This window comes from Emys orbicularis, chromosome 2, assembly GCF_028017835.1.
Source record: "Emys orbicularis isolate rEmyOrb1 chromosome 2, rEmyOrb1.hap1, whole genome shotgun sequence".
Taxonomy (NCBI): Eukaryota; Metazoa; Chordata; order Testudines; family Emydidae; genus Emys; species Emys orbicularis.
Genome location: NC_088684.1, coordinates 136,319,299 through 136,333,388, shown reverse-complemented (window position 1 = coordinate 136,333,388; position 14,090 = coordinate 136,319,299). Strand labels below are relative to the sequence as shown.

General features: G+C 44.0%; 1 protein-coding gene across 1 annotated transcript in view; it reads left to right on the top strand.

The window, feature by feature from the left end:
- LOXL2 (lysyl oxidase like 2) overlaps positions 1 to 14,090 on the top strand; it is an 80,704-nt gene that overhangs the window by 48,046 nt on the left and 18,568 nt on the right. The window contains exons 5-6 of the mRNA XM_065399002.1: positions 2,905 to 3,088; positions 10,782 to 10,933. Of these exons, the coding sequence (XP_065255074.1) occupies positions 2,905 to 3,088; positions 10,782 to 10,933 (336 nt within the window). The remainder of the gene's footprint in view (positions 1 to 2,904; positions 3,089 to 10,781; positions 10,934 to 14,090) is intronic.

The following is a 14,090-nucleotide window of genomic DNA, read 5'->3' as shown; positions in this document are numbered from 1 at the left end:
GTATTATTAATTCTCATTTTGCAGATGGGGAAACTGAGGCACAGGCTTACCCAAGGTCACACAGGGAGTCTGTGGCAGAGCCAGGAATAATACCTAGATCTCCTGACTCCCAGTGTAGTGTCTTAACCACAAGACCATTCTTCTCTTTCCTTGGCATTTAACTGTATATGGTAATTCTTCAGTAATATAAGTTCTATGTAATCATGGGTATGGTGTGATGTCTGTATGCTGACGTGCAGTTACAGTTTCAAAGCCAAAGGTATTTGACTGATGTTGTGCTGTCTTAGGCAGCTTTTACTGGCTTTTATTTAACCTCAGTTCAGGATTGCAGACATGTCTTTTGCACTGCATGCTATAATTATATTGGGTGTTATCTTCTGTTGAGTTAAATATTTCTGTGCCCTTAAACCTCAGCAACATAACTGGTTACTGACACCCACCAGACAGTGGTGGAATGCCTCTTGTGCTACTGTATGGAACAGATGGTCTGTTTTCATGAGATTGCAGGGACTCAAAGCAAATGTATTCTTGGGGAATTGTGCTATTTTTTTCCTTCTGTAAGTGTGAGGCAGGTGAGCTACTGTGGGTTTCTATATTATCATTTACTTTAAAATACAGCTCTTCAACTGGGGAATCTCAAAGCACTTTGGAGACCTAATCAATCAAGCCTCGCAACATCCCTGTGAAGTGCTATTGGTAGAGTTTTATAACCTTTTTCTGAACATGAGATTCTTGTGCTAATCATAGTCTGTTTTAAACAGGCGGCATTTATTAAAGAAACAATTACATCTACAGACAAACAGGCTTCTACTTAGCTTGAGCTCCAGCTTTGTCTCACCTGATTTTCACCTGTCTGGAACAGCAGAGACCTCTAGTGACTGAATAACATACAGCAAGTAAACATATAATTACAACTATCTCAAAAGGCACCTTCAGCATTCTTCTGTGTGATTTAAAAGAATAAATGATTCTCTTCGGTCGAGATCCTAGGGCAAAACTCCCATCGGCCTCAGTGCGGGCAGGATCAGGGCTCATAAGGATTGAAGGATAAGACCCAGCATAGTTTTAAGGTATAATCAGCTGGGGTCAGTGTTCTGGGACAGCATGTTACCATGCAACTTGTGAAAAGGCTGCATTTATTCCACTATTAATAGTTACTTAATCTGTAGCTTTTTGGAAGGGACAATTTCCTCAGATTTATGGGAAAGCATGGACACAGTGTACTTGGATGATGCAATGGTATTTGGTTTGTTTAACACATTTTTTACAGATCTTATGAAAGCTGATGTTCATGCTGGGATTTGGGGCCCCATGTTCTTATCCAAATAGGATCACCGGACCAAATCCTCCTCTGGTGTAAATTGCTGAAGCTCCATTGACTTCAGTGAAGCAGCACCAGTTTATTGTCTCTGAGTATAGTTGAGGAATGTGTTTTTCATTTCACTCTGACTCCCCTTGTGTCTGCAGCACACAGGCCAAATCCTGCCTTGGCTGGCACAGGATGGGCCGCTCCCGGTGCACCCACTGCCACAGGAATCCTGGCTGCCCATTCACTGTCTGGCTGACATTCTTTGCCGTTCCTCTGGGGAAGGCAGCCAAGCCTCCAGGATTGTCCTGGAGCCTCCAGGACAAAGATGAATCTTCAGTTAAAGATGATGTCATGTGATGAAACTTCCAGGAATACGTCCAAACCAAAATTGGCAACCCTACTTCTGGGCAACTGCAACGTGCTCGTGCACACACTGCTGTGGCTAACCAGCATGCTAGCCGGCTGGGGGAATAGACACTGGTCCCAAGCCTCCGACTCCACCCTCTTGGGGACGTGGTGTGAGGGTTGGTTTGTGAGCCACCAGGCCTGTTCCTGTATGCTATAACAGCATCCTGTCTCCCAATGTTTGTCCCTAGGGTGGTTTGTGCCTACGCCCTCTTTGCTCCCAAACCCATGCACCAGAACAGCAGAGAATAAGATTCTAGCACATCTTCCACCCTATTGTATTCCCCATCCCTATGCATGAACTAGGACTATGGAAGAGGAGAACCACACGTGTGCATCGTGAACCTTAGCCATTTCTTGGAACCAGTCCTTTCCTGAGGCATGAAAATATACATTTAAGGAGACTTTTTTTTTTTTTTAAGAGGAACTATAGTGGGAATCCAGAGAGAAGTCCTGTTTTTCATAGATTCTAGGACTGGAAGGGACCTCGAGAGGTCATCGAGTCCAGTCCCCTGCCCTCATGCAGGACCAAATACTGTTTAGACCATTCCTGATAGACATGTATCTAACCTACTCTTAAAGATCTCCAGAGATGGAGATTCCACAACCTCCCTAAACAATTTATTCCAGTGTTTAACCACCCTGACAGTTAGTAACTTTTTCCTAATGTCCAACCTAAACCTCTCTTGCTCCAGTTTAAGCCCATTGCTTCTTGTTTTATCCTTAGAGGCTAAGATGAACAAGTTTTCTCCCTCCTCCTTATGACCCCCTTTTAGATACCTGAAAACTGCTATCATGTCCCCTCTCAGTCTTCTCTTTTCCAAACTAAACAAACCCAATTCTTTCAGCCTTCCTTCATAGGTCATGTTCTCAAGACCTTTAATCATTCTTGTTGCTCCTGTTACAGCAGTTCTGTTATTAGGGGCTCATTAGGCTAGTGCTCCATATTTTCAGAAGTAACCAGTGATTGCGTGTGCCTCAGTTTTTGTGTATATTGTATGAAAATCAAGTCCCATTAAGGTTCTCATGTCGGTCGCTTCTGGAAATCTGGGCCCAGGCGGTCAAGTTTATTAGCAAGTTGGTAAGCAGCATGGCTATACCAAGGCCAAAAGTTTGAATTGTAAATAATTGCTACTTTTGCCAGTTTCGTTCATAAAAAGTGACGTTGCACCCGGGTTTTTGTATTACAGCAGCCGTTGGTCAGGCTGAAAGGCGGGGCCAAGGTTGGAGAAGGCAGAGTGGAAGTGCTGAAGAATGGGGAATGGGGAACTGTTTGTGACGACCGATGGAACCTGATTTCAGCCAGTGTGGTCTGCCGAGAGCTGGGTTTCGGGAGTGCCCAGGAGGCTATAACAGGCGCAAGGCTTGGACAAGGTAATGAGAACGTAATGGACCATCAGCTCTGACCGCCTTCAGAGAACTCCCAAGGGATGTGAAATTAGATGAACAGGAAAGAGAAATTCAGCTGTCTTTTGAACTTCAGTAATGTTATGGGCCAGATCCTGAGGCCCACAATTCCCATTGAAATCATTAGTATGGAGTCATTGGAAGTCACTGAGTTGCAGGAAGAGCTGGTCGGAAACTGGGATTTTCATTCTGCAGGAAATAATAAAAAATTTCTTCTGAACCAGAACAAAAAGCTGAAATTTCCCACAGAATGAAAATTCACTTAAAAAAAATGATTTGGTCAAATAATTGTATTTTGATAAGGTAGAAACATTTCCTTTTGACTTTTTGAACTTTGAATATAATATACATATTTGTCATAGCTACATATATAAAATTATTTAATACAATATAAATTGTTTGTGACAGTTATATAATATGTATTATAGTTAAGATTTTAATATAATATAATAGCCAAAAGGAAATTTTCTTATTGAAATTAAATGAGAAAAATCAGAATCAACACATTCCCATAAAATGTTTTGATTTTGACAAAACTGACGTTTTGATGGAAAACCATTCCATTACAAAGCTCTTGTTCCAGGTGCTCAGCAGTCAAGCTGGTTGAATTGGGGAGCAGAATTGCAACTTTTTTCACTTCATTTTTTCCCCGGTTTTATTTCAGTTGTAGGTGACATTTTGACTCTTAAAAGTCATGTTTCAGAAATGTCAGGCAGCATCATTTGCCCAAGTGTATGGAACAAAATGATTGGAGACCGACCTTTTGTTGGCTTCATTGATTCATAAATATTTAGAGATCTGCACAAACATCAAATCCACCCTTACCAGCACAAGTTTGTTCTCTGAGGCCCTATCCACACAACTTTTGAAATAACAGTTGCTACAACTGTGTTCAAACATGGATGCGTTCTTTTCTTGCCTTCTCTATCTCCTTTCCTTATCTGTTTCCTACTAACTTTAAAAAGACATAGGCATGGGAAGCAATCAAAGTTTGATAAGGCTTGCCTTTATATCAGGTTGTGTGAAAAATAAGCCAAATTGATCTCTATGGCCATGACTATTTGCATAGATTTGAAGGCCAGAAGGAACCACTATTATCAACTCATTTGACCTCCTGCATCATGCAGGCCAGGGGATATGGCTCAGTAACTTCCTTCACCGGAGAAAAATTATTCTTCCCTGCTATTTAAGTGAGACTATTGAGCCCAATAACTTGTGGTTGAACTAGATAGAGCACATCATTTAGAAAGAGACCCAGTCTTCATTTAACGACTTCTAGTGAGGGTGGATTTACCCGTTCCCTTGGACAGCTGTTGCAGCTGTTACTTACTCTAGTTGTTAAGAATTAAAGAATGAAAAATATCTCTTAGAAACTCACTAGGATAAATATTCTGGTGCCATTCACTACTAGAGATTGGCTCCAGCTGCAAAATATGGGTCTGGATCCTGGTTTCAAACACCGTAAAACTCAGATCTGGAGTCTTGGTTCAGCCTGTTGTAACCAGACATGCCAAACCCGTGGGGAAAAAAGGCAGAAATTGGGCTTGTTTTTGGCTTAATTGGCTTGTGAGTTGCTTTTTTGGCTAGTTTTGGCTTGTAGCTTGTTGCACATTGTAGCTTGTTGCTTCTTATTTTTGATTGGCTCCTGGTAAGGGGGGGCAAGCAGGGGCAAGGGGGGGGAGAGTCAGGGGTGCACAGCAGGCCCACCACAGTCCCAGACGGCACGCCGGGGGGAATCTAGTCACATAGAGTGTTGGGGTTCTTAGGGATTGGCTTGTTTTGGCCTTGTTTTGAAATGGGATTAGCTTGATTTTTGGCTTATTGTGGAAGTCGGGGTGCTTATTTACCGCGTGAAAGTTGGCAACTGTGGTTGTAACTATAGGGGCTATTTATACAGTCTGGAAGCAGATCTGGGCTTGGATTTCCTGCATGTGGGGATGATTGAGATCCCAGGCTTTAGTTACCTCAAAATCCAGAGAACTATCTCCCAGGCCTGCCTTTATATGCCCTAGTCCTTGCTCTCATATGGCTAGCGTCAAATCTAAAGAAATCTACCACCAAACAAAAGTCACACTGTAAAACCAAATGAATAATTGAAACTCCTCCAGACTTTTGGTTTGGTGACGGAAAGAGAAAATTAATTACACGTATGAGAAATAGCTAGAATGTGAAAAGCTTTAAATGTGCCCTTACTGAACAAAGTGCCAAGGAGCCGGGTGGTAGGACGCAGAGTGCTGCCGATGTGTATTTGACTGTGGGTATAAGGAAGCATTATCTTCATGCATAAAATGTTACTGCCACATGGTAGGGGAGAGTGTCCTGCTCTCTCATGTTACACGCCCAGAACCTGGAAACTTTTTTAGCGGTGGCTGTTCATTCCCAGTGAAATTCTTTCCTTTTATTTTAAACACTGAGCACAATGAGTCCCCAAGCTCAATTTATCTTGGCCAAAATTTCTCTCTAGGATCAATAAATCTTGATAAGTCTCCTCTCCAGAAAGTCATCTCTGCTTATTGCAGTAGGATAAGAGACTGATTTGACTGCATTTTATATGGTGTAATGGGTGATAGCTCTTAATCCCACATGCCGCACAGAGGTGTGACTCCAGCATGGGGAATCGTCCCCGAGCTAGCTGAGATCTGGCTAACTTGAGTAACAACAGCAGTGAAGCCACAGCGGCAGGGGCTGTACAAACCCATCTGGAATCCTGGCTCTTTACTTGGGCGACTGGCCCAGGCTGCAATTACTTCACTGCTATTGTTAGTCCAGCGAGTGAGATCAAAGCTTGCTCAGGTACATCTACACATGCTGCCGTCACACCTCTGATTGCCATGTGGAGATGCCCTGTGATAGAGGGGAGGTCAGACTAGATGATCTGGTGGTGCCTTCTGGCCTTAAACTCGATGAATGCTCAACCTCACTAAACAAGCCAAACAAAGGGTGGCTATCCCCATTTTACAGATGGGAACTGAGAGGCCGATTAAATGACTCTCCTAGGGTGTCTGTTGAAGAGCTGAGAATAGAACCCAGATCTCCTGAGTCCCAGACCAGTGCCTTAGTTACATGTCCATCAAACCCTGCTAACTCTGAGCGCTCCGTCCCCAAAAGCCTAGGAGAAAACGTGCATCCATAGTACCCAGAAAAGTATGGTATAGTAGAATGGTATATAGGAGTCCAATAATGTACCTCTTGCTCACACAAGTAGTTCCATCAAACTTAATGGGGCCGCTTGCGTGAGTCAGATTTATAGGATCACCTCCTATGCAGCTATACGAAGTCACTCCTTTGCCCAGAAAAAATATAGCCCTGTTTTTCCATTTTATCAGCAACTTTCAGCGCAGACTGTCCTGCAACATGGAAACATTCCAGTGCCAAGGGGGTCGGTCTTTGACATGCAGAGTCAGCAAAGAGACTTAACAGAGAAGGACAAAATTTGCAGGGGTGAGGTGAATCAAAGAGCCAGGTCCCTGCTCCTTTTCCCTGCCTCTTTTCTCTCTCTTCGATTATTGTTTTTCGTGTGTGTGTGTGTTTAGATTTTCTAGGGGGAAAGAAACTTAGGACCCAATCCATCCGACAATCTTGGGCAAGATCTAAACCATCCAGGTTCCCTGATATCTGTGACAGAGGGCAGAATTATTACATCAGTGTCACCCTCTCCAGATGTAGAGCACAGGAAGGATTTTAATATGAGAGAGAAACCAGAACAGATAGAGACACATTCTCTTTGGCTTCCATTGTTAGTCTCCTTTTTTTAATTTGTAAAACCTTTCATTGGCTTCTGCAGAAGCTGGGGCCGGATTATTGGCTTCAGTGAGAGCTGTAGGCAAGCTAGGAATGTAGGGTCATAGAATTTTAGGAGCTCAAGATAGAAATGCCTTTTGGATGATCTAGCCTGTATGGCGGTCTAGTGCTTCACGCAGTCTAGCTGGTATAACATTAAGTGCATTCCCTTCCCTGGACCTCATACTAACTACACCCTTTGGGAAGGGTTCGGAAGTGCAGCACACATAAATGTTGTCCTTATACCATCTGACGTATATGAAACATCTCGTTCCAATAAAAATATTACAAGCAGGGGGAGGAAAGGCTTGCAATTTCCGTTATAATTAGGACCTTACTGGAGAGCTCTGTTTTCTGTGTGTTCCGCTCAGTACATGTGTTAATTACAGAGTCCCACCTGGAGGCATTGCAACATGCACCGAAAAAGGGTTTTTCTGTTGGACAAAATTCCCCCCTCCTCATCCCCCCCCCCCCCCCCGGGTTTTCCAATCTACAGTGTTGGTCAAAGGCTTCAGAAACCTTGGGGACATGGGAGTTGGCTTGAGTGGGGAGCAATGCATGGTGGGTAAAATTCAGTCAAATGGGGGATCCTACTGAGAGCTGTGTGAAATATTTGCATTAAGCCCCTCCAGTCCGAAACTCTTCAGACTCCAGAATGGGTGCAATTGTTGATGAGATCAAACTGTAATTTCTTCTTGAGCTATTTCACAGAGGGCAGAACACTTGTGTCAATTTCACCTTCTGCAGATGTAGATTACAAGGATTTTAATGTGATAACATAGTAAAAACCGGCCCAAATACATTTCCCCCTTTACCTCCATCGTTGTTTTCCCTTTTTAAAAAATCTAATCCTATGCCCTCTTGAAACAGCAAAATACAGAGTTCTGAGTATCGGGGAAGAGAACTATCTGGATATCAAGTCAGGTGATTTAATTGGCACTTTCCATCTTTCGTCCCTGGGATTGCTCTGAGAGAAGAAAGGAGCAGTGAATAGAAACATGCTTCTGGATTCTGCTACTGACCCCCTCTTTACTGGTCTCTGCTGTGATTCAGCAGAAGTCTGAACAGGTGGCAAGTCCTCCAGGTGGATCGTTGAACCACAGCGATTTATGCACGTCTGAGCCAAAGGTGTTCCCGCCTCTACTTTCTGGCTAACACTTAAATTTAGTAGAAGGGTGGGGGTAGGAGCTTTCCAAGAAAGAGTTCCTACCGCTGCTGGTAAACTGGTTACCCGCCTCTGCATTCCTTAGTCAGCCCTTTCCTTTGAGGCTCAGGTTAAAAGGAATAGCTATGGAGATGGGTAAGCTTATTCTTTAATGAGGCCCAAACAAGGATGGCCTTGTGGTTAAGGCATTGGACTGTGAGTCAGGAGATCTGTAGTTCCCAGCTTCCTGCTACAGACTCCCTGGGTGACCTTGGGCAAGTCCTTTAATTGCTCTTTCTCAATTCTCCAGCTGTAAGATGAGGATGATAATATTGCCTTTGTCTGGTCCTTAAAGATTACACATTGTTCAGGGCAGGGACTTTTTCTTACTGGTTATATGTGGAGCTTAATGGGGCCCTGATTTGAGTTGGGTCCTACTGTAATAAAACCAGCAACGGGGAATAAGAAATCAACTGTGGCGGTCGATAGTGGTGACACAAGCATTGCCGTTCTCCCCCTGGTTTGCCCACTTGCTAGTACGTGCTCACAGGACATCTTCAGTTTTTCCAAGGTGATGGTTACAAATGGAGCAGCCTGGCGCCCATTGCTGTGTGCTATACGTATATTAAAAGACAGGGATGACTTTGGAGTGCTTGCCATTTCTGACATCTGCTCCTCTTAACATCCACCTCAAAGGATAAGGGCTGACTAAAGAGGTGGGGGAAGGTAACTTGTGTTTAGAAACAGTGGGTGGACTCCTTCAGCAAAGAGTGGCTGGAACACCTCTGGGTCAGATGTGCATAGCTGTCTGTGGACTACACTGAAATGATTCATCTGAAGAACGTGCCACCTGCCAGTTGTTTGGCTCCTGCTGTGTTGAGAGAGAGAGAGAGAGAGAGAGAGAGGATGACTCCATAGCAAAGTTCAGAAGTGTTTATCTTTTCACTCTCTTCTCATAGACAATCACAGGAATTAGAGATCTGTCAGAGACTAAGATGAGACCTAATATGTGGGGCAGATTATCCCACATCTGCTACTATGAGGTTCTGACACCTGTTGGCGGTCACTATCAGACAGAGGCTACTGAACTGCATAGATCTCAGGTCTGATCCAGTAGGGCAAGTCCTAGGAGATGGAAAAGACCTACTGGATTATCTGATGCCATCCACCAAGAGCAGGGGAAAACCTCTATCCCTGACCAGCTATTGAACCCAGGTCCTGGCTATGAGAGTAACCACTAGGGAGCATTGTGTGTTCGTGCTTTTCTGCTGTCTCTTGCTGAAGAATGATGTGGCATTACTTGGTGCAAGATGCAGCTCTGTGCAGTCATTTGTCATGCTAGGAACCACACTGTTTCAAGTGCCATTGGATCAACTATTGATTACCTGTGGGTATTTTAGTATTCTCTGCAGGTCAAGTAGAAGAGAAATTTGAACATACGCCTATCCCCAGGCCTAGACAATACGGTGACTCCTGCTATAGAAATGCCTAGAGATAGTTCAAAGGATGATAATTGAAGATCAGTCTCACAATCCTTGTTAATGTTGGTGCTCTTGGAATCTTGGGCTGCACACCTGTATTTGAGATTACTTGTTTGGCTGAGTTTTTATAAGGATCTGCATACTTTGTTTTCTTTCCCTGGCACATGTATATATGTCCTGTGATGGGGCAAGGCCAGATGGCTACAGTAAAGTAGTGAGGAACAGGTATGTTAGCCCCAGGCTAAACAAATCCCTGGTACCATGGTAACCAAATGGCAGTTGCTCCAGGTTAATCAAGACACCTGGGGCCAATTAAGATCCTTCTAGAAGGCAGTGGAGACAGCTAGATTGATTGAGACACCTGAAGCCAATCAAGGGCTGGCTTGAACTAGTTAAAAGCCTCCCAGTTAGTCAGTGAGGTGTGGGTGCCAGAAGCTATAGGAGGGAGCTACGGGAGGAACGAAGCAGTACAAATCCATATCAGGTGCAAGGAAGGAGGCCCTGAGGTAACGGTGAAGAAGATATTGAGTGGGGGCTGCTGTGGGGAAGTGGCCCAGGGAATTGTACACATCCTATTTCCAAAGTCAGCTTCCATAGCTGCTAATTTTAGGGTCCCTGGGCTGGAGCCCGGAGTAGAGGGTGGGCCCAGGCTTCCCTCTCCCTTCCCTGATTAATCACTGAGACTGGGAGACAACAGAGACTGCGAGGGAGGGCTGCTTCTCCTCACCTCCCTTGTTGGCTTATGATGAAAATGGCTCAGTAAGCTGTGACCCCTTGCCTCTAGAGAGAGAAGGGCTACGTGGAGGGTCACAGTGAGCCTCTGAGGCTAGCAAAATCTGCCAGGAAACGCAGGACCCACGGAGTCAAGGACAGTACTTCGTCACAGTCCCCACTTAAAATGTCAGGGCTTGATCAACTGCAGGTTCCTGTCCGATAAAACCAGGACCAAAAAACTGGGTCATATTTTTAAAATTTCTCCAGCTGAACTTTGTAAATTACAGAGCAATGGAAACTTGGCTTTTTTTATTTCTGGCACATTTGAAAATCTTAGACTACTGGAAATAATTTCTTAACAGTAAAAACAAGCAGCAAGATGACCTTAGCAGAAATCAACTGAAGTCCTTTCGGGCTGGTGTGTCGAATGCTGGATTCCATGTTGATCATTTGCAATAATATAAACTTTTACTGATTTCAGCTTCCCTCTCCGTGGGGGGCTGTCAGGAAAATGACCATTCTGTATTTCTTTCTCTTAAAGGAATGGGTCCCATTCACCTAAATGAAATAGACTGTACCGGGTTTGAAAAATCCATCACGGACTGCAAGTTCAACACAGAGTCACTGACTTGTAACCATGAAGAAGATGCTGCTGTAAGGTGCAATGTTCCAGCCATGGGTTTCCAGAATCAGGTGAGAAGTCAAATTATGTGGATGTAACAAGAATACAATGTGTTTAGTAACTCTCTCTCTCTCTCTCTCTCTCTCTACTTATATGGCCATCTTCACTATAGTAGCCGAGTACCTATTATGATCTCAAAATGTTTGTGGGAATAGTCACCCAAAGGAAGTGGTGGAAGCCCCATCAGTTGAGACATAAAACTAGGCCAGATAAAAAACTATGAAATGCACAGTTGGGCATAATCCCTGTGTTAACAATGAGAGGGACATGGGGTAATGCTTTCAAAAGTGCCTAAGTCCCATTTTCAATAGTGACTTAGGGCCAGATTTTAAAGGGATTTAGGCACCTAACGTTGCAGCTAGGTGCCTAGTGGGATTTTTCAAAAGCATTTCGGTGCCTAACTCCTATTGATTTCAATTGGAAGTAGGCACCTAGGTGCCCAGTGAGATTTTTCAAAAGCACTTATCTGCATCTTCAGGTGTCTAAATACATTTGAAAATCTGGCCGTTAGGCACTTAGGCACCTACATCTCAGTGAAAGGCAACGGGTGCCTAGATCACTTTTTGACAATGGGACTTGGGAGCTGATGTCATTTAAATGCTTCTGAAAATTTTATCCCAGGTGATTTAATAGGTCTGTCTGCCTCTAGTATATCATAGAATCCTAGAAATGTCAAGCTGGAAGGGACCTGGAGAGGTCATCAAGTCCAGCCCCTTGCACTGAGGCAGGACCAAGTAAACCTAGAGCATCCCTGACAGGTGTTTGTCCAACCTGTTCTTAGAAACCTCCCGTGAGGGGATTCCACCACCTCCCTGGGCAGCCTGTTCCAGAGCTTAACTGTCCTTAGAGTTAGCCATTTTTTCCTAATATCTGACCTAAATCTCCCTTGCTGAAGAGTAAGCCCATTGCTTCTTGTCTTACCTTCAGTGGACATGACAACAATTGATCGCCGTCCTCTTTGTAACAGCCCTTAACATATTGGAAGACTGTTAGCAGGTCCCCCCTTCAGTCTTCTTTTCTCAAGACTAAACATGCCCAGGTCTTTTAACCTTTCTTCACAGGTCAGGTTTTCTAAACCTTGTATGGTTTTTGTTGGTCTCCTCTGGACTCAATATATAGAATTATAATTCACTGAAACAAAAGGAAGTACAGTGTACAAAGTAGCCTATCCAGCTTTGCAATAGATTTAAGTCAAGCAGAGCTAAAATCATTATTGCTTAAATATTAACCCCATCACCCTTGACTTCTGCTAGCACAACACACATGACCCTCAGTTAAGCTGTTGATGGGAAAGCAGTTTTTAAAGACTCTAACCTGGGGTACCTACTGTCATTTAGTCTAGTAGTTTGTGGAGGCGGGATAGATCTTTAATGCTCCAATCAGCCTGCACAGGATATAATCCATCTTTTATGTCCCGCTATCTTTGTACAAGGCATATGTCCTAAAACAATGTTCTTCTAAAACTAGACTGGAGGCTAGGAGAGGAAATATAGAATAAGTTTTGCCAAGAAATGCTAATACATGGCATGGTTGTCTCAAGGGAAAACAAAGCGTTCTGTGACTTTAATGAGCTGCCGTGTGTCAGAGATTATGCAGTTAAGATTGAATCCATGTGATCGCTGGCCTCAAGATAATATTTGTATTTCACATTTCTGAAAGACAAAATACTGGAACTACTTGTTACTTTGGAGCTGCAATCAAATAGCTTTTGGAAGAAGAACCAAATGGTTTTCCTGGGGCTATGTTTTTCCAGTCCCGAAAAATATTCTGGGGAAATAACTGGTTTTGGCAATTGTGCCTTCTAAAGAAAATCCTGCCCCGGACATGCTGTGTCTCAAAGTAAGCCTTGTGTGTCTCATTCTGGCGTTGCACCTGCTCAGGAGGAACGTTCTGCTACTTTGTGTCTGTGTCAAATGAGCCAAAGGTGAAATGAACCTCTCAGCAATGGGCCCGGCGCAAGGTCTGTGGACCACTTAAGTCCCACTTTAACCTTCAAAATAGGGCTTAAGTGGTGCCTGTGTTGGCTCTCTGCATAGTGGGGCATCTCACCCTGTGAGCAACTAAGATTTTTCTCAAGGAAGACCAAAAGGGAGCTAGAGCAGTGAACAGTCACATTTATTTCACGGGGCAGACATCCAGAGTTGAGGTTTTGCATCTGAGTTGGCCTTGTGCTAACTACATTTAAGCTCCATCAGGATATGAAGATGTTTCATACGGAGAGGAAGGATGGTTGATTGGTTAAGTTACTTGATTAGGGTTGCATTCTCGGCTCTAATACAAATGTCGTGGGTAACCCTGCACAGGTCACCTAGGGCCAGATTTTTAAAGCAGCCTCTAATTTTGCGTCTCTCTGGGGTTTTTTGGGTGCCCAGCTTTATACACCCGGGGCCTGATTTCACTTGATGGAAGCCACTGGTGCTTGGTACCGCTAAAAATCAGAGACTGTGTCTAAAGCTGGGCAGCGAAAGACTGGGGGACATAAAGACCATTTCTGATACTTGGGCGTTAACCTCTCCCTGTCTTCGTTTCCCCATCTATAAAAGGAGGGTAAGAACACACCACTCCCTCAGGGGGAGGCACTCAGATACCATGGTGATGAGCAGCACAGAAATGCCTCAGGCATAAACCACCAGTTGCATTTACAACCAAAGTGCTGTCACACATGGGTGGTGTTCCCCTTCCTTCTCCCTGCACAAGTCTGCACAGCAGTGACACTGTCGTGTGGGTTTGTCCTGGGACCCCCAACTCTCATTAGAAGTTAAGAATATACAGATGTGTGTCGGACTAGGTTACTTCTGTGGTCGAACTGTTTACTAATCCAGTGTGGTGTGGATTATTTTCTGTTCTACAAAGCAAAAAGCCAAGACGGGGGGAGTATGAATGGGGGCTTGGTCCATTTGGAAGTATCATGTGGGTTCTTGCAGAGGTTCATACTAACCACTGGTGCTTTGCCACAGCCCTTCAATTCACCTTCAAACACTGACTCGGGATCCCTCTTGCCAGCAAGAACGGAGATTGTGTCGGAATCGTTTGGCTAAACTCTTGTTCCATGAATTTTAACATCTGTATTATATTAGACCAGAGAGCAAAATATGTTTTGAGCAGCATAACAATAATTCCCCAAATGCTGTGCTTCCTAATTTCTGCTAGGCTGCTCCTTGGCGATAT